Source organism: Hyla sarda, chromosome 6 (assembly GCF_029499605.1).
Source record: "Hyla sarda isolate aHylSar1 chromosome 6, aHylSar1.hap1, whole genome shotgun sequence".
In the NCBI taxonomy this organism is placed as follows: Eukaryota; Metazoa; Chordata; class Amphibia; order Anura; family Hylidae; genus Hyla; species Hyla sarda.
This window is the reverse complement of record NC_079194.1, coordinates 200872386-200894410: the sequence shown is the minus strand read 5'-3', so window position 1 is coordinate 200894410 and position 22025 is coordinate 200872386. Positions and strand designations below refer to the sequence as shown.

At 46.4% G+C, this 22025-nt stretch overlaps 1 protein-coding gene across 1 annotated transcript; it reads right to left on the bottom strand.

Annotated features, from left to right (window-relative positions):
• Window positions 1–8620: 8620 nt before the first annotated feature.
• LOC130276605 (protein spinster homolog 1-like) lies at window positions 8621–12587 on the bottom strand. The gene is made up of 2 exons (XM_056526201.1): window positions 12463–12587; window positions 8621–10206 (listed from the first exon to the last, which is right to left on the bottom strand). Exon 2 carries the CDS (start codon window positions 10179–10181, stop codon window positions 8667–8669), a length of 1515 nt encoding a protein of 504 aa, XP_056382176.1. The 5' UTR covers window positions 10182–10206; window positions 12463–12587; the 3' UTR covers window positions 8621–8666.
• Window positions 12588–22025: the final 9438 nt, after the last annotated feature.

The window sequence follows — 22025 nt, the reverse complement described above, 5'->3', positions numbered from 1 at the left end:
ACAGTTTATTATTCTTGAATGCTGACTTCACTGTGTATATTTTCCCGGTACAATGACATCACTGTATAGTTCCCCTCTACTGTGACAACACTGCGTTTATTAACCCTGTAGTGGCAAAACTGTTTATTGTCCCTGTACAGAGAAATTACTGTTTATATTAACTCTGAACTGTGATGTCACTGTGCATATTTATACTGTATTGTCACTCGCAGTGCAAGGTAAATATGTACAGTGGCATTAGGGTATACAGGCTTAATATATACAGTGATGTCACAGTGCAGTGTAAGTATCAACAGTGATGTTGCAGTATAGAGATAACACACAGTGATGTTATAGTTCAGAGATAATATACACAGTGATGTCACAGTACAGAGATAATACACACAGTGATGTCACAGTACAGGGATAATATACACAGTGATGTCACAGTGCAGGGATAATACACAGTGATGTCACAGTACAGGGATAATACACACAGTGATGTCACAGTGCAGGGATAATGTACACAGTGATGTCACAGTACAGGGATAATATACACAGTGATGTCACAGTACAGGGATAATACACACAGTGATGTCACAGTGCAGGGATAATGTACACAGTGATGTCACAGTACAGGGATAATATACACAGTGATGTCACAGTACAGAGATAATACACAGTGATGTCACAGTACAGGGATAATACACAGTGATGTCACAGTACAGGGATAATACACACAGTGATGTCACAGTACAGAGATAATACACACAGTGATGTCACAGTACAGGGAGGGATAATGTACACAGTGATGTCATAGTACAGGGATAATACACAGTGATGTGACAGTACAGAGATAATACACACAGTGATGTCACAGTACAGGAATAATACACAGCGATGTCACAGTACAGGGAGGGATAATATACACAGTGATGTGACAGTACAGGGATAATACACAGTAATGTGACAGTACAGAGATAATACACACAGTGATGTCACAGTACAGGAATAATACACAGTGATGTCACAGTACAGGAATAATACACAGTGATGTCACAATACAGGGATAACACACAGTGATGTGACAGTACAGAGATAATACACACAGTGATGTCACAGTGCAGGAATAATACACAGTGATGTCACAGTACAGGGATAATACACAGTGACGTCACAGTACAGGGATAATACACAGTGATGTCACAGTACAGGGATAATACACAGTGATGTGACAGTACAGAGATAATACACACAGTGATGTCACAGTACAGGAATAATACACAGTGATATCACAGTACAGGAATAATACACAGTGATGTCACAGTATAGGGATAATACACAGTTATGTCACAGTACAGGAATAATACACAGTGATGTCACAGTACAGGGATAATATACAGAGTGATGTCACAGTACAGGGTTAATATACATAGTGATGTCACAGTACAGGGATAATACACAGTGATGTCACAGTACAGGGATAATACACACAGTGATGTCACAGTACAGAGATAATACACACAGTGAGGTCACAGTACAGGGATAATACACACAGTGTGGTCACAGTACAGGGATAATACACACAGTGATGTCACAGTAGAGGGATAATATACACAGTGATGTCACAGTACAGGGATAATACACACAGTGATGTCACAGTACAGAGATAATACACACAGTGAGGTCACAGTACAGGGATAATACACACAGTGTGGTCACAGTACAGGGATAATACACACAGTGATGTCACAGTAGAGGGATAATATACACAGTGATGTCACAGTACAGGGATAATACACACAGTGATGTCACAGTACAGGGATAATACACACAGTGATGTCACAGTACAGGGATAATACACACAGTGATGTCACAGTACAGGGATAATATACACAGTGATGTCACAGTACAGGGATAATACACAGTGATGTCACAGTACAGGCATAATACACAGTGATGTCACAGTACAGGGATAATACACAGTGATGTCACAGTACAGGGATAATATACACAGTGATGTCACAGTATAGGGATAATACACAGTGATGTCACAGTACAGGGATAATACACAGTGATGTCACAGTACAGGGATAATACACACAGTGATGTCACAGTACAGGGATAATATACACAGTGATGTCACAGTACAGGGATAATACACACAGTGATGTCACAGTACAGGGATAATATACACAGTGATGTCACAGTACAGGGATAATACACAGTGATGTCACAGTACAGGGATAATACACACAGTGATGTAACAGTTCAGGGATAATACACACAGTGATGTCACAGTACAGGGATAATACACACAGTGATGTCACAGAACAGGGATAATATACACAGTGATGTCACAGTACAGGGATAATACACAGTGATGTCACAGTACAGGCATAATACACAGTGATGTCACAGTACAGGGATAATACACAGTGATGCCACAGTACAGGGATAATATACACAGTGATGTCACAGTACAGGGATAATACACAGTGATGTCACAGTACAGGGATAATACACAGTGATGTCACAGTACAGGGATAATACACACAGTGATGTCACAGTACAGAGATAATACACACAGTGATGTCACAGTACAGAGATAATACACACAGCGATGTCACAGTACAGGGATAATACACAGTGATGTCACAGTACAGAGATAATACACACAGTGATGTCACAGTACAGGGAGGGATAATATACACAGTGATGTCATAGTACAGGGATAATACACAGTGACGTCACAGTACAGAGATAATACACAGTGACGTCACAGTACAGGGATAATACACAGTGATGTCACAGTACAGAGATAATACACAGTGATGTCACAGTACAGGAATAATACAAAGTGATGTCACAGTACAGGAATAGTACACAGTGATGTCACAGTACAGGAATAATACACAGTGATGTCACAGTACAGGGATAATATACAGAGTGATGTCACAGTACAGGGATAATATACAGAGTGATGTCACAGTACAGGGATAATACACAGTGATGTCACAGTACAGGGATAATATACACAGTGATGTCACAGTACAGGGATAATACACACAGTGATGTCACAGTACAGGGATAATACACAGTGATGTCACAGTACAGGGATAATATACACAGTAATGTCACAGTACAGGGATAATACACACAGTGATGTCACAGTACAGGGATAATATACAGAGAGATGTCACAGTACAGGGATAATATACAGAGTGATGTCACAGTGCAGGGATAATACACAGTGATGTCACATTACAGGGATAATACACACAGTGATGTCACAGTACAGGGACAATACACAGTGATGTCACAGTACAGAGATAATACACAGTGATGTCACAGTACAGGGATAATACACAGTGATGTCACAGTACAGAGATAATACACAGTGATGTCACAGTACAGGGATAATACACAGTGATGTCACAGTACAGGGATAATACACACAGTGATGTCACAGTACAGGGATAATACACAGAGTGATGGCACAGTACAGAGATAATACACAGTGACGTCACAGTACAGGGATAATACACAGTGATGGCACAGTACAGAGTTAATACACAGTGATGTCACAGTACAGGGATAATACACAGAGTGATGGCACAGTACAGAGATAATACACAGTGATGTCACTGTTACGCCGAGCGCTCCGGGTCCCCGTTCCTCCCCGGAGCGCTCGCCTCATCTCCGTTGCTGCAGCGCCCCGGTCAGATCCACTGACCGGGTGCGCTGCGGTCCCGCCTCCTGCCGGGATGCGATTCGCGATACGGGTGGCGCCCGCTCGCGATGCGCACCCCGGTCCCCGTACCTGACTCGCTCTCCGTCGGTCCTGTCCCGGCGCGCGCGGCCCCGCTCCCTAGGGCGCGCGCGCGCCGGGTCTCTGCAATTTAAAGGGCCAGTGCACCAATGTTGGTGCCTGGCCCAATCTTCCCAATTACCAATTAGTGTTATCACCTGTGCACTTCCCTATATCACCTCACTTCCCCTGCACTCCCTGGCCGGATCTTGTTGCCTTAGTGCCTAGTGAAAGCGTTCCCTTGTCTGTTCCTAGCCCGTGTTCCTGACCTCCTGCCGTTGCCCCTGACTATGATCCTTGCTGCCTGCCTCGACCTTCTGCTACGTCCGACCTTGCTTCTGCCTACTCCCTTGTACCTCGCCTATCTTCAGCATCTTCAGCAGTCAGAGAGGTGAGCCGTTGCTAGTGGATACGACCTGGTCACTACCGCCGCAGCAAGACCATCCCGCTTTGCGGCGGGCTCTGGTGAAAACCTGTAGTGGCTTAGAACCGGTCCACTAGCGCGGTCCTCGCCAATCCCTCTCTGGCACAGAGGATCCACCTCCTGCCAGCCGGCATCGTGACAGTAGATCCGGCCATGGATCCCGCTGAAGTTCCTACACTGGTCGCCCAGCTAGCCTTAAAGATCGCCCAACGAGATCAACAGCTGGCATACTTGACCTCCGAGGCACTGCGTATTCAGTCACAGATACAGCAGCTGCAGATACAGCAACAGCTACAGCTGCAACTACCATCTCCTCCGCCGGCTCCTGCAACTCCTCCGCAGCAACCGGCCGTTCCTAACCCCTGCTTGTCTCTGCCGGACAAATTTGGCGTAAAGATCGCCCAACGAGATCAACAGCTGGCATACTTGATCTCCGAGACACAGCGTCTTCAGTCACAGTTACAGCAGCTGCTGCCGCAGATACAGCAACTTCAGTCACAGCAGCTACTGCCGCAGATACAGCAACTTCAGTCACAGCTACAGCTGCAACAACCATCTCCTCCGCCGGCTCCTGCAACTCCTCCGCAGCAACCGGCCGTTCCTAACCCCTGCTTGTCCCTGCCGGACAAGTTTGATGGGGACCGCAATGATTCTGCCACAGCCACAGTCCAGTCCTTCTTCGCTGAGGTCCGTGGTGTCTTCGAGGAGCCTGCCCGAGCTTCTTCTGCCGAGATTGCCCTGCTGAACCTGGAACAGGGTGTTTCTTCCGTTGGCGAGTACGCCATTCAGTTCCGTGCTCTTGCTTACGAGTTGTCCTGGAATAGTGAGGTTCTCTGCGCGACCTTTAAAAAAGGCCTATCCAGCAACATTAAAGATGTTCTGGCCGCACGAGAGACTCCTGCTGACCTACATGAACTCATTCATCTTGCCACTCGCATTGACATGCGTTCTTCCGGATGGCGTCTGGAGCTCCGCCTGGATATGGACTTTGTTCGCACGAAGCGTTTTTTCTCCCCGGCTCCTCTCTCCTCTGGTCCTCTGCAATCCGTTCCTGTGCTTCCCGCCGCGGAGGCTATGCAAGTTGACCGGTCTCGCTTGACACCTCAAGAGAGGACACGACGCCGCATGGAGAATCTTTGCCTGTACTATGCCGGTACCGAACACTTCCTGAAGGATTGTCCTATCCGTCCTCCCCGCCTGGAAAGACGTACGCTGACTCCGCACAAAGGTGACACAGTTCTTGATGTCAACTCTGCTTCTCCACGCCTTACTGTGCCTGTGCGGATATCTGCCTCTACCTTCTCCTTCTCTACTATGGTCTCCTTGGATTCCGGATCTGCAGGAAAAAATTTTTTGGCCTCTCTTATCAACAGGTTCTACGTCCCTGTGACCAGTCTCGCCAGACCCCTCTACATCTATTGTATTAACAATAAAAGATTGGACTGTCTCATGCGTTTCCGCACAGAACCCCTCCTAATGTGCATCGGACCTCATCACGGAAAAATTGACTTTTTTTTCCTCTGGTTCTTTGGCCCCAAGAAGAGGGGGAGACCCAAGGGGGGGGGTACTGTTACGCCGAGCGCTCCGGGTCCCCGTTCCTCCCCGGAGCGCTCGCCTCATCTCCGTTGCTGCAGCGCCCCGGTCAGATCCACTGACCGGGTGCGCTGCGGTCCCGCCTCCTGCCGGGATGCGATTCGCGATACGGGTGGCGCCCGCTCGCGATGCGCACCCCGGTCCCCGTACCTGACTCGCTCTCCGTCGGTCCTGTCCCGGCGCGCGCGGCCCCGCTCCCTAGGGCGCGCGCGCGCCGGGTCTCTGCAATTTAAAGGGCCAGTGCACCAATGTTGGTGCCTGGCCCAATCTTCCCAATTACCAATTAGTGTTATCACCTGTGCACTTCCCTATATCACCTCACTTCCCCTGCACTCCCTGGCCGGATCTTGTTGCCTTAGTGCCTAGTGAAAGCGTTCCCTTGTCTGTTCCTAGCCCGTGTTCCTGACCTCCTGCCGTTGCCCCTGACTACGATCCTTGCTGCCTGCCTCGACCTTCTGCTACGTCCGACCTTGCTTCTGCCTACTCCCTTGTACCTCGCCTATCTTCAGCATCTTCAGCAGTCAGAGAGGTGAGCCGTTGCTAGTGGATACGACCTGGTCACTACCGCCGCAGCAAGACCATCCCGCTTTGCGGCGGGCTCTGGTGAAAACCTGTAGTGGCTTAGAACCGGTCCACTAGCGCGGTCCTCGCCAATCCCTCTCTGGCACAGAGGATCCACCTCCTGCCAGCCGGCATCGTGACAGTCACAGTACAGGGATAATACACACAGTGTTGTCACAGTACAGGGATAATACACAGAGTGATGGCACAGTACAGAGATAATACACAGTGACGTCACAGTACAGGGATAATATACAGTGATGGCACAGTACAGAGTTAATACACAGTGATGTCACATTACAGGGATAATGCACAGAGTGATGGCACAGTACAGAGATAATACACAGTGATGTCACAGTACAGGGATAATACACACAGTGATGTCACAGTACAGGGATAATACACAGAGTGATGGCACAGTACAGAGATAATACACAGTGACGTCACAGTACAGGGATAATACACAGTGATGGCACAGTACAGAGTTAATACACAGTGATGTCACATTACAGGGATAATACACAGAGTGATGGCACAGTACAGAGATAATACACAGTGATGTCACAGTACAGGGATAATACACACAGTGATGTCACAGTACAGGGATAATACACAGTGATGTCACAGTACAGGGATAATACACACAGAGATGTCACAGTACAGGGATAATACACAGAGTGATGGCACAGTACAGAGATAATACACAGTGATGGCACAGTACAGAGTTAATACACAGTGATGTCACATTACAGGGATAATACACAGAGTGATGGCACAGTACAGAGATAATACATAGTGATTTCACAGTAAAGTGATAATACACAGTGATGTCACAGTATAACCATCTCACAGCCGGACCACCATGTAATTTCAGCAGAAAATAAAGCAGGGCCTCATGTTCAAGTTTCGCCTAAGGCCTCACAAAGTCTAGAACCGCCTCTGGTCGGCCCTACCACGGGACCCGGTGGGACCATAAGTCCCAGGTGGCACTTTTCAGGGGCGGCATTTTGCTGCCCCCTTTTTTTTTTTTGTGCCTAGTAGGTTCATGGTAGGGTTGGCGCCGGCGCTGCTCACTGTTCTAAAGCAGCTGCGAGGTATAATAGCGCAGCGGGCACTTTAGACAGTGAGTCTGCCTACGGCCGACCGGGGTCTGACGAGGGACGTCGCACAAGTGACATACTTCTGCAGACCCGCTCAGGAGGACGTCAGTGATGTCACTCGTCAGGCCGCTGCCGGAGAGGAGAAGCGCTGTGCAGGGCAGGTAAGTGTGTCTTTGTGTGTGTCTGTGTGTTTGGGGGGGCTATGGCTACCTAATGTGAGGAATCTATGCTACCTAATGTGGGGAAACTATGTTACCTAATGTGGGCAATCTGTGCTACCTAATGTGGGGAAACTATGCTACCTAATGTGGGGAAAGTATGCTACCTAATGTGGGGAAGCTATGCTACCTAATGTGGGGAAACTATGTTACCTAATGTGGGGAATCTGTGCTACCTAATGTGGGGAAACTATGCTACCTAATGTGGGGAAACTATGTTACCTAATGTGGGGAATCTGTGCTACCTAATGTGGGCAAACTATGCTACCTAATATGGGGAAACTATGTTACCTAATGTGGGGAAACTATGTTACCTGATGTGGGGAATCTGTGCTACCTAATGTGGGGAAACTATGCTACCTAATGTGGGGAAACTATGTTACCTAATGTGGGGAATCTGTGCTACCTAATGTGGGGAAACTATGCTACCTAATGTGGGGAAACTATGTTACCTAATGTGGGGAATCTGTGCTACCTATTGTGGGGAAACTATGCTACCTAATGTGGGGAAACTATGCTACCTAATGTGGGGAAACTATGCTACCTAATGTGGGGAAACTGCTACCTAATGTAGGGAATCCATGCTACCTAATGTGGGGAAACTATGCTACTTAATGTGAGGAAACTATGCTACCTAATGTGGGGAATCTATGCTACCTAATGTTGGGAATCTATGCTACCTAATGTGGGGGGCTTGAATGAGCTGCGGCATATGGGAGGCCTTAATAAATAATTAGAAACTTATACAGCAAGTGACATATGGGGGTCCACCTGAGTAAGTGACACATGGAGGGGGGGTGCTGAACAATTGATGTTTTGGGGGGGGGCACAGGCACATTCTTGGCACAAGGGCCCTCTGTTGTCTGTGTCCGCCCCTGGGTAGAGAATAAGGGGTAAAGTGGAACATAGAACAAATGCAGTTATTTTTTTTTTTTTTTTTTAATGAAGTAAACGAGATAAAGGTAAGCAATGACTTTTCCTCAGTCTGAAGCGCGGTCCTCATCGGCAGGAAGCAGTGAGGAGGAGGAGGATGATGGAGGTTCTGATTCCATCTCTGCTTCTTTTTCGTCCCTCTCTATATATAGGGCCGTGGCCATGAAGAAGGCCCCTCCGATGACTGCCATTATGGTGCAGGTCATGAGGGCATACTCCAGGCTGCGGTATTTCAGAAGAGGGGATTTGGCATATCCTCGTTCGTAGGTGTCAGATATCAGGCCGATGAGGTACGGGCTGCCGGCGTCACCTAGGAGGTGATAGATTGTCATCTGCACGGCCAAGGCTGAAGATCTCCTCCACGGAGTTACTACTTTTAGTATAATGTCAGATATGAGGGTGAAATTTACTGACAGAAGCGTCTCTCCGATGAAGATGAAGATGTTGGTGGCAACGAGGCTGATGTTGCCAAAAGTCAATGCCAACAGAAGAAAAGGGGCGGAGAGCATCATCGCGCATCCACACACAAGCGGGTCCGCCCGTGGGTTGGATTTGCGATATCTTTTACTTATCTCCGTCCCTGCTACAACTCCCAGAATGCCGGAAACGACTGTAACCACACCAAATATTAGGATGTCGTGATAGTCACACGGTTCAGCACGGCAAGGGTCCTTCTCTTGTAGGAGTGTTCGTGCGTGGGTCAGGTATGACGGACCCCATACACCTATGGCTCCCACTATGAAGGATACAGCCGTCGATCCCATGGTGGTTAACATGAAGCTTCGATTTTTAAATAGTTTTTTCAGATCTGTCGCCCATTTGGCAAACTTCTGGGATTTGTTGTTCTTCTTCCCGTTTGTAGTCGTTCTTGGAAGCTCCTTTGTGACCAAAATCAACAAAGCCAAAGCTATGAGGCCCAGGCCAGGGGTGACCCGAAACGCCCAGTGCCAATCGCCCCTTGCTGCATCAGTCACTTTTGGCCCGATGATGTATCCTAGTCCGCAGCCTACAGGTATGACGGAGTAAAACAGGTTCAGCATGCGGGTCCGCTGGTCACTTGTAAAAAGGTCTGCAATGATGGAGGGGGCGATGGTGCAGAAAGTCGCCTCTCCGGCTCCAACCAGTCCACTTGTCAGCAGGAAGAGCAGGAAGTACCCGTCAGGGATGAATGACAGGGTAAGTGTCATGCTCAGCCAAACGATGACTCCTGCGCAAACAGTATATTTCTTATTACAGTGGTCGCCCAAATATCCGGCAATTGGTGCGACCAGCACGTAGCTTCCAATGAACAATGTATTCAATAAGCCGGACAGACTAGCATTGGTGTCATATGCTTTCTGTATATGAGGCAGCACCCCCGCCACGCTGGAGCGATTTGCATAGATGAGCAAATTAACAAAGGCGAGGATCACTACGGTGATGATGGAACGTGCGGTGGACATCACACTTAGAGATGGCAGGTTCTGCCTCTCAGGGATATCGCCCTTTTCTACATCCATATCACTATGGTCCTCCATTGCTTCTTCCTCCTCCTTCAGCAATGGGTCTTGTGGAGAGGCCATGGTCACAGGTCAGAGCCTGAAAACACTAGAGAGAGAGAGATAAGTGAACACATTAGACAACATGTCATCATTCCTGTCATTATACAATAGATCCTTCATACAGAGCAGAAATGTCCAGCACAGAACCACAAGATAACACTAAGACCATCGCAGCCTCAGAAGAAGACGCTTCTCTAAAAGTGTTTTATATGGAGAAGTCTTCCCTGAGGTTACCAATGTCTGATAACCCTGAACCTGTCCGGTCCTAGTAATATCTGATAACCCTGAACCTGTCCGGTCCTAGTAATATCTGATAACCCTGAACCTGTCCGGTCCTAGTAATATCTGATAACCCTGAACCTGTCCGGTCCTAGTAATATCTGATAACCCTGAACCTGTCCGGTCCTAGTAATATCTGATAACCCTGAACCTGTCCGGTCCTAGTAATATCTGATAACCCTGAACCTGTCCGGTCCTAGTAATATCTGATAACCCTGAACCTGTCCGGTCCTAGTAATATCTGATAACCCTGAACCTGTCCGGTCCTAGTAATATCTGATAACCCTGAACCTGTCCGGTCCTAGTAATATCTGATAACCCTGAACCTGTCCGGTCCTAGTAATATCTGATAACCCTGAACCTGTCCGGTCCTAGTAATATCTGATAACCCTGAACCTGTCCGGTCCTAGTAATATCTGATAACCCTGAACCTGTCCGGTCCTAGTAATATCTGATAACCCTGAACCTGTCCGGTCCTAGTAATATCTGATAACCCTGAACCTGTCCGGTCCTAGTAATATCTGATAACCCTGAACCTGTCCGGTCCTAGTAATATCTGATAACCCTGAACCTGTCCGGTCCTAGTAATATCTGATAACCCTGAACCTGTCCGGTCCTAGTAATATCTGATAACCCTGAACCTGTCCGGTCCTAGTAATATCTGATAACCCTGAACCTGTCCGGTCCTAGTAATATCTGATAACCCTGAACCTGTCCGGTCCTAGTAATATCTGATAACCCTGAACCTGTCCGGACCTAGTAATATCTGATAACTCTGAACCTGTCCGGTCCTAGTAATATCTGATAACCCTGAACCTGTCCGGTCCTAGTAATATCTGATAACCCTGAACCTGTCCGGTCCTAGTAATATCTGATAACCCTGAACCTGTCTGGTCCTAGTAATATCTGATAACCCTGAACCTGTCCGGTCCTAGTAATATCTGATAACCCTGAACCTGTCTGGTCCTAGTAATATCTGATAACCCTGAACCTGTCCGCTCCTAGTAATATCTGATAACCCTGAACCTGTCTGGTCCTAGTAATATCTGATAACCCTGCACCTGTCCGGTCCTAGTAATATCTGATAACCCTGAACCTGTCCGGTTCTAGTAATATCTGATAACCCTGAACCTGTCCGTTTCTAGTAATATCTGATAACCCTGAACCTGTCCAGTCCTAGTGATATCTGATAACCCTGAACCTGTCCGGTCCTAGTAATATCTGATAACCCTGAACCTGTCCGGTTCTAGTAATATCTGATAACCCTGAACCTGTCCAGTCCTAGTAATATCTGATAATCCTGAACCTGTCCGGTCCTAGTAATATCTGATAAACCTGAACCTGTCCGGTCCTAGTAATATCTGATAACCCTAAACCTGTCCGATCCTAGTAATATCTGACAACCCTGAATCTGTCCTAGTAATGGCGGATTATAAGGGCTTGGCTGTATGGTCACTGGGCCATGTGAACTTCATACTGTAGATACAATTGGGCTATCCTGCTATATACATTTACTAATAATGAACCTACCCCACCTCATTGGGATATATCCATCCCCTATATGAGTTTCTGCCACTAGTTGATTTGAAAATTTTCCCTTTCGGAGTACCCAGAGTATTTCTATTGTCAGTACACACAGAATTCTATTATATAATATTATATTTCTGCCCTAATCTTTCTGTCATTCTTTTACTACTCCACCAAATCTTTCTCATAGACTTATATCTTTTAGAACTTCATGAATTAGGACTCTTTTTCTTGGGGGCTTTTTTGGGCATAATTGCATTTTAGCACTTTTGCAAAAGAAAAAGCTCTGGTCATGATACTATCTGTGCGTTTTATTATGTTTAATGCCTAAGCCAAGTATTGTCACAATGCTATGAGAAATATAACTTTTGTTATTTCTTTTGGAAATTAATTTCTTGTTTTTTTTTTTGCTAAAAAAAAAAAAGCAACAACAATAAAAAAAAACTGTCAAACAAAAAGCCCTGTGTATGTATGAATAGAAGAGGCTGAGACTTACCTTGTGGTTCTCTCTTCAGACAAGGAACGGTCAAAATCTTGAATTCTCTATCGCAAATAGAAACTCTCTAACAAACACTTTGCACCACAGGTTGTGAATGCAAAACACACTGAAGAGACTGCAGCCGGCGCGCTCCTCCTTGTACAGCTTACGGTGACATCATCACAAGCATGTGTGACATCACAGGGTTCTAAACCATCTTCAGGTATGTGTATATCTGTATAGTAAATGTGAGTAGCCATATTAGTCCAGTGATGCAGATTGTGATACCTTTTTGTAGAGACAAGCTTTTGGGATTCCTCCCTGATAATTTATAAAGTCCTTTGATCATTAGTCCTTGTCTATTGGACTTGATAAAGGGAGGAATCCTGAAAGCTTGTCTCTACAAAATTCTGTTAGTCCAATAAAAAAGGTATTACAAGAGACTGCAACATATTTTTTGATTTGTGTGTGTATGTATATATATATATATATATATTTATATAGTTCCAAGCGTGAGTAGGTGCCTCCAGCTAGGGTCCGTGTCCAGGATCCTGCATACGTAGTTCCAAGGAAAATGCTGTGGCACTCAAGGTATGGTGAAAAAATGAAAACTATTTATTCATCCCAAATGTGCAAAGAGCAACGTTTCAATGGTCTCACACCATCATTATCAAGTGGCTTATCAATTTAAATGAAAATCTACTATCTGATGATAAAACTTACCTTAAACTTTGTGGGGATCCCACTGAACCTTTTAAAAAAGAACTGTTGACTCTGTTGGAAGAGGGGAAAGCCAGATCTATTTTGACCCAAAAAGAAGTGGATTATATTTTCATGCCTGCTCCAATTATTCCTATCTTCCACTCGCTACCCAAGCTGCATAAGGACCGATTCCCGCCGCCGATGCATCCGATCGTGGCGGGGATCGGATCCCTTAACGAGCACCTATGCGAGTGGTTGGACTCCGTACTGCAACCTCTGGTTATGCAATGCCCAAGTTATATCAAGGACACTAAGCACTTGCTAAAAATCATGGATGAATTCACATGGAGCGATTCTCTGTCGTGGCTTACTTGCGACATTGAATCGCTCTATTCCAGTATTCCGCAAAACCTGACATTATCAGCTATCTCGGATATACTGATGAGATTTTCTAAATATTCTGTGGATTTGAGACATTACATTATTGAGGTGGTAGATTTTGTGTTAAAACACAATTATTTTATGTTTGGTAACAATTTTTATTTGCAGCGCACGGGTGCTTCAATGGGGGCAAAGTCATCACCAGCTCGGGCTAAGCTTTTTGTTTTTTGGTGGGAGGAGCAGTTAATTTTTTCTGACACCAATCCATTTTCCACATGCCTCGCATGGTATGGGAGGTATGTAGACGATGTGCTCATCATTTGGTCGTCTGACCATCTGACCGTTGATGCATTTATGACATATATCAATAATAATCGGTTCAATCTTACGTTTACCCACACATGGTGTAAAAGTGAAACCCCCTTTTTGGATGTCATATTACGTGGCAACCCTGATACAAATAAAATTGAGGTTGATCTTTACAGAAAAAAGATATCAGGCAATACCATCTGAAGGGCGAATTCATGCCATTCCAAACAAACAGTAAGAGCCGTACCAGTAGGTGAACTTATACGAATTAAGCGGAATAGTTCTTTCGCCGAGGTGTACCGCAGGGAAGCTGATGCAGCATGCACACGCCTGGCGGCTCGAGGTTACCCTGGATGGCTCTTGAAAAAAGCTCGGTCGAGAGTGGATCCTATGGATCGAAAATCCCTTTTTACAAGTAAGCAACCAACTGAATCAGAAGATTGTCCTACATTTGTCACCACGTACAGTCCCGAATTTAATGACATCAAACGCATTGTAATTAAACACTTACCTTTGCTATCAACAGATCCCACGGTAGGGGAGATTATAAAGTCAGGTGTGAGATTTGCAGCGAGGCGGGCACCTACTCTATCCAATCTCCTTGTTCCCAGTATGGTGGACACGGCTAGTGTTACCACCCAGTGGATTAGCACCAAGGGCTTCCACAAGTGCGGTAAATCGTGGTGTGTGGTATGTCCCTTTGCCGAAAAATGCCAGAAAATAGAAGGTACGGTGGATGGCAAATGCCATGTCATTCACAACTTTATAAACTGTGATAGCACTTTTGTTTTATATAAAATCATGTGCACACAATGTCACTTAACATATGTGGGTTCCACCAAAAGGTCCCTTAACCCCTTTAGGACCAAGCCCATTTTGGCCTTAAGGACCAGAGCGTTTTTTGCACATCTGACCACTGTCACTTTAAACATTAATAACTCTGGAATGCTTTTAGTTATCATTCTGATTCCGAGATTGTTTTTTCGTGACATATTCTACTTTAACATGGTAGTAAATTTTTGTGGTAACTTGCATCCTTTCCTTGTGAAAAATCCTAAAATTTGATGAAAAATTTGAAAATTTTGCATTTTTCTAACTTTGAAGCTCTCTGCTTGTAAGGAAAATGTATATTACAAATAAAAAAAAAATTTTATTCACATATACAATATGTCTACTTTATGTTTGCATCATAAAAGTGACGAGTTTTTACTTTTGGAAGACACCAGAGGGCTTCAAAGTTCAGCAGCAATTTTCCAATTTTTCACAAAATTTTCAAACTCACTATTTTTCAGGGACCAGTTCAGGTTTGAAGTGGATTTGAAGGGTCTTCTTATTAGAAATACCCCACAAAAGACCCCATTATAAAAACTGCACCCCCCAAAGTATTCAAAATGACATTCAGTCATCATTTTAACCCTTTAGGTGTTTCACAGGAATAGAAGCAAAGTGAAGGAGAAAATTCACAATCTTCATTTTTTACACTCGCATGTTCTTGTAGACCCAATTTTTAAATTTTTACAAGGGGTAAAAGGAGAAAATGTATACTTATATTTGTAGCCCAATTTCTCTCGAGTAAGCACATACCTCATATGTCTATGTAAAGTGTTCGGCGGGCGCAGTAGAGGGCTCAGAAGGGAAAGAGCGACAAGGGGATTTTGGAGAGTACGTTTTTCTGAAATGGTTTTTGGGGGCATGTTGCATTTAGGAAGCCCTTATGGTGCCAGAACAGCAAAAAACCCTCACATGGCATACCATTTTGGAAACTAGACCCCTTGAGGTACGTAACAAGGAATAAAGTGAGCCTTAATACCCCACAGGTGTTTCACGACTTTTGCATATGTAAAAAAAAATATTTTTTTTCACTAAAATGTGTGTTTCCCCCCAAATTTCACATTTTTCCAAGGGTTAATAGCAGGAAATACCCCCCAATATTTGTAACCCCTTCTCTTCTGAGTATGGAGGTACCCCATAAGTTGACCTGAAGTGCACTATGGGTGAACTACAATGCTCAGAAGAGAAGGAGTCATATTTGGCTTTTTGAGAGCAAATTTTGCTCGGGGGGCATGTCGCATTTAGGAAGCCCCTATGGTGCCAGAACAGCAAAAAATACCCACATGGCATACCATTTTGGAAACTAGACCCCTTGAGGAATGTAATAAGGAATAAAGTGAGCCTTATTACCCCACAGGTGTTTCATGACTTTTTCATATGTAAAAAAAAAAAATAATAATTTCCACTAAAATGTGTGTTTCCCCCCTAATTTCACCTTTTTGCAAGGGTTAATAGCAGAAAATACTCCCCAAAATTTGTAACCCCATCTCTTCTGAGTATGTAGGTACCCCATAAGTTGACCTGAAGTGCACTATGGGCGAACTACAATGCTCAGAAGAGAAGGAGTCATATTTGGCTTTTTGAGAGCAAATTTTGCTCGGGGAGCATGTCGCATTTAGGAAGCCCCTATGGTGCCAGAACAGCAAAAAAAAAAACACATGGCATACCATTTTGGAAACTAGACCCCTTGAGGAACGTAACAAGGGGTACAGTGAGCATTTACCCCCCACTGGTGTCTGACAGATCTTTGGAACAGTGGGCTGTACAAGTTTTCATTTTATGGACCACTGTTCCAAAGATCCGTCAGACACCTGTGGGGTGTAAATTCTCACTGCACCCCTCATTACATTCCGTGAGAGGTGTCGTTTCCGAAATGGGGTCACATGTGGGGTTTTGTTTTTTTTGCGTTTGTCAAAACCGCTGTAACAATCAGCCACCCCTGTGCAAATCACCTCAAATGTACATGGTGCACTCTCCCTTCTGGGCCGTGTTGTGCGCCCCCAGAGCACTTTGCGCTCACATATGGGGTATCTCTGTAGTCGGGAGAAATTGCGTTACAAATTTTGGGGGGCTTTTTTCCCTTTTACCTCTTGTGAAAATTTAAAGTATAGGGCAACATCAGCATGTTAGTGTAAAAAATAAAAAATGTTTACACTAACATTCTGGTGTAGACCCCAACATTTCCTTTTCATGAAGGGTTAAAGAAGAAAAAGCCCCCCACACCTTGTAACGCAATTTCTCCCGAGTACAGCGATACCCCATATGTCGCCCTAAACTGTTGCCCTGAAATACGACAGGGCTCCAAAGTGAGAGCGCCATGTGCATTTGAGGCCTAAATTAGGGATTTGCATAGGGGTGGACATAGGGGTATTCTACGCCAGTGATTCCCAAACAGGGTGCCTCCAGCTGTTGCAAAACTCCCAGCATGCCTGGACAGTCAACGGCTGTCCGACAATACTGGGAGTTGTTGTTTTTCAACAGCTGGAGGCTCTGCTTTGGAAACAGTGGCGTACCGGACGTTCTTATTGGGGGAGGGGGGCTGTGTAGGGGTATGTGTATATGTAGTGTTTTTAACTTTTTATTTTATTTTGTGTTAGTGTAGTGTAGTGTTTTTAGGGTACAGTCACATGGGCGGGGGATTACAGCGAGTTTCCCAGCGCAAAATTTGCTGCATCTCAAGATGCGAGAAACCCACTGTAAAAGCCTGGCCCATGTGAATGTACCCTGTACATTCACGGGGGTGGCGGGGCGGGGGGGCTTGCATCAGCTGTTGCAAAACCACAACTCCCAGCATGCATGGTCTGTTAGTGCATGCTGGGAGTCATAGTTTTGCAACAGCTGGAGGCACACAGGTTAGGAAACACTGAGTTAGAAACAGACAATGTTTCCCAACCAGTGTGTCTCCAGTTGTTGCAAAACTACAACTCCCAGCATGCCCAGACAGCTGAAGGGCATGCTGGGAGTTGTAGTACGGCAACATCTGAAGGGCCAGATGTTGCTGAACTAAAACTCCCAGCATGCCTGGACAGTCAGTGCATACTGGGAGTTGTAGTTTTGCAACAGCTGGAAGAGCACAGATTGGAGACCATTATACAATGGTCTCCAAACTGGGGCCCTCCAGATGTTGCAAAACTACAACTCCCAGCATGCATGGTCTTTAGTGCATGCTGGGAGTTATAGTTTTGCAACAGCTGGAGGCACACAGGTTAGGAAACACTGAGTTAGAAACAATGTTTCCCAACCAGTGTGTCTCCAGCTGTTGCAAAACTACAACTCCCAGCATGCCCAGACAGCTGAAGGGCATGCTGGGAGTTGTAGTTCGGCAACATCTGAAGGGCCAGATGTTGCTTAACTAAAACTCCCAGCATGCCTGGACAGTCAGTGCATGCTGGGAGTTGTAGTTTTGCAACAGCTGGAAGAGCACAGATTGGAGACCATTATACAATGGTCTCCAAACTGAGGCCCTCCAGATGTTGCAAAACTACAACTCCCAGCATGCCCAGACAGCCAAAGGCTGTCTAGGCATGCTGGGAGTTGTAGTTTTCAGACTCCTAGAAGCAGCAGTGAAGATCTTCACTGCTGCTTCTGAGGACCATATACTCACCCGTCGCTGCTCGTCCACGTGGCCGGTCCCGCGCTGCTCCTCGGTCCCGCCGCTGGATCAGGTAAGTCCGCCGGTCCCCTCCTGTTCCCCCCCGTGTGCCGCAGGTCCCCGCGAGGCCCCGCAGCCTTCGTCCCCCGTTCTGCCCGACTTCCAGGGGCGGGCAGTGCGGGGGATCTGAACTTTCACCCCAGATCACTGTGATTGGTCCACAGGGACCAATCACAGTGATCGCTGACCAGGACCATCAATTGATGGTCCTGGGGGTGAAGCAGAAGTTGTCCCCTGCTGGAAACAGCGGGACTTCTGCCAGTTAACCCGTGCGATGCTGCGCATCGCCGGGTTAACTGCATGTCATTTATAAACGCCGGGATGCGCGAACGCACTGCACAACCCGGCGTTTATATATGACATTCTGCGGGAAGGGGTTAAAAAACGCCTGCAAGAGCACATTAGACATGCTGCTGGCCCTTTAAGCTGGAACATTTCTAACGTATCTAAACATTTTCTAATATGTCATAATTCTGACACCACTTCCCTCAGGTTCTCAGGCATTGAGAAGGTGAAGCTAAATAAAAGGGGAGGTGACCATATTCGATCCCTCCACAATAGGGAAATCATGTGGATTTATCTTTTGAATTGCATTCAACCCCATGGTCTAAATAGCAAAACAGACTTAATATTACATTACTGATACGTCTCCGAATAATTTATCTGTGTTTGGTCCCATGTTTTTGTTTTGGTTTTAATCACGCGCACATGTGATGTCGACCTGTCCCTCCCCTTCCTGTGGGAATGGGGGAAATGCCCTGGAGTATATAAGGGTGCCTCATTTGAGGATCTACAGGCTATGAGTAAGGATCGATAGATCAGAAACGCGTCAGCCATGCTTGGGACCCCCCTCTGTTTGTGCAATATTTCATATTTTTGATATGTTCACGGTTTGTCTGCCACCGTGAAGGCTTTTAAGGAAGAACCCTGAATAAAGACGGACGTTTTACTTCTACTTGCTGGCTTTTTTTGTATTTTATTTTAGTTTTATCCACTGTGCCAGGGATGAAAATTATTCCAAAAGAAACAAACTCAACTGTCTATGCTCCCCCGTTGCTCCAATATTGGTGTCCCGTTCTCTGTTCGCCGCCTTCTGCTTTTCCTGCAGGTCAGTGAATCACGGTGCGCTCAGTGTCATCATTGTTTCAGCACCAGTTTTACAAATCAGTGTGCCTCCAGTGTTACACCAGTGTTTACAAATAAGTGTGCCTCCAGCTGTTGCAAAACTATAACTTCCAGCATGCCTTGACAGCTAGAGACTGTCCGGGAATGCTGGGAGTTGTAGTTTTGGACCACCTGGAGAGACGCTGTTTTGAAAACACTGCCTTAGTCAGTATTTTCCAACCTGGGGACTTCCAGCTGTTGCAAAACTACAACTCCCAGCATTCCCCTGACAGTCTTTAGCTGTCCAGGCATGCTGGGAGTTATAGTTCTGCAACAGCTGGAGACACTCAGGTTTGGTAGGTAGGTCCTTAGTCCATTGTTTTCCAACCTGGGTGCCTCCAGCTGTTGAAAAACTCTAACTCCCAGCTTAAGACTGTCCGGGCATGCTGGGAGTTGTAGTTTTGCAACAGCTGGAGGCCCCCAGGTTGGGAAACACTAACTACGGCAGTGTTTTCGAAACATTGTCTCTCCATCTGTTGCAAAACTACAACTCCCAGCATGCTCGGACAGTCTTAAGCTGGAAGTTAGAGTTTTGCAGCAGAAGGTGGCATTTTGGTGGGTAGTTGGGCCCTTAGTCCAGTGTTTCCCAACCTGAGTGCCTCCAGCTATTGCAAAACTACAACTCCCAGCATGCCCAAACAGCCTTAAGCCTGTTTGGAAAACACTGGACTAAGGGCCTACCTACCAACCACCTACCAACCAAACATATACCTGCCTACCTACCAACCAAACATATTACCTACCTAGCAAATGCTTTTCCTGCCTACCTAACAAACGTATACCGTATATACTCGAGTATAAGCCGAGTTTTTCAGCACTGAAAACACCCCCCTCGGCTTATACTTGAGTGAACTCTCCGCCCTCAGTGGTCTTCAACCTGCGCACCTCCAGAGGTTTCAAAACTACAACTCCCAGCAAGCCGATGGCTGCCCGGGCTTGCTGGGAGTTGTAGTTTTGAAACCTCTGGAGGTCCGCAGGTTGAAGACCACTGCGGCCTTCGACATCATCCAGCCCCTCTCACCCCCTTTAGTTCTGTACTCATCTCCGCTCGGCGCTGGTCCGGTGCTGCAGGACTGTGGGGAGGTCGTCCGGTGGGATAGTGGTTCCGGGCTGCCATCTTCATCGGGGGGGCCTCTTCTCCGCGCTTCGGGCCCGGAATAGTCACGTTGCCTTGACGACGATGCAGAGGTACGTTCATTACCAACGTCCCTCTGCGTCATCGTCAAGGCAACGCCTCTATTCCGGGCCCGAAGCGCGGAGAAGAGGCCCCCCGGTGAAGATGGCAGCCCGGAACCACTATCCCACCGGACGACCTCCCCACCGGACAGTCCTGTAGCACCGGACCAGCGCCGAGCGGAGGTGAGTACAGAACTAAAGGGGGTGAGAGGGGGCTGGATGATGTCGAAGGCCCAGTGGTCTTCAACCTGCGGACCTCCAGAGGTTTCAAAACTACAACTCCCAGCAAGCCCGTACAGCCGATGGCTGCCCAGGCTTGCTGGGAGTTGTAGTTTTGAAACATCTGGAGGTCCGCAGGTTGAAGACCACTTTATCAGCCATTGACAAGCGGTGATGATGATGACATGTGGTGATGATGACGAGGGGATGATGAGGGGGGGGTGTGGGATTATGACAAGGGGATGATGAAGGGGGGGTGTGGGATGATGACAGGGGGTGTGGGATGATGACAAGAGGATGATGACAAGAGGATGATGACAAGGGGATGATGAAGGGGGGTGGGGATGATGACAAGGGGATGATGAAGGGGGTGTGTGGGATGATGGCAAGGGGATGATGAAGGGGGGTGGGGATGATGACAAGGGGATGATGAAGGGGGGGCGTGGGATGATGACAAGGGGATGATGACAAGGGGATGATGAAGGGGGGTGTGGGATGATGAAGGGGGGATGATGACAGGCGGTGATGATGAAGGGGGATGATGAAGGGGGGTGATGACAGGGTGATGATGACAGGGTGATGATGATGAGGGTGTTATTGACAGGGGGGGATGATGACAGGGGGGATGATGTATTTCCCACCCTAGACTTATACTCGAGTCAATAACTTTTCCTGGGATTTTGGGGTGAAATTAGGGGCCTCGGCTTATATTCGGGTCGGCTTATACTCGAGTATATACGGTAACCTACCTACCTAGCGGCAAACCTTTTACTTGCCTTCCTACCAACTGAACTTACTACCTGCCTAAATAACTTGCGAACTTTCTACTTGCCTACCTACTTAGAGAATGTTCTACTTACCTAATTTACTACTTGCAAACGTACTACCTGCTTACCTAGCAAACATATTACTTGGGTGTGGGCAGGCATATTCTTTGCACAGGGGCCCTCTGTTGTCTGTGTCCGCCCCTGACACAGTTACTTGTTTTTATAATGATAAAAGTTATATTTACAGTTATTTTATAATGTGTGTTCCACTAACTACAAAAACATAAAATGGGCTACAATTATCATGTTTTGTGGTGTTTTATAGGTCTGCCTTGCTTTATATCCTGACAGTCCCCTTCCTCAGGGTATATTTCCCTCTT

Coding starts and splice junctions, on each gene's coding strand:
- LOC130276605 (XM_056526201.1), bottom strand. CDS start 10,181: ATGGCCTCTCCACAAGACCCATTGCTGAAGGAGGAGGAAGAAGCAATG.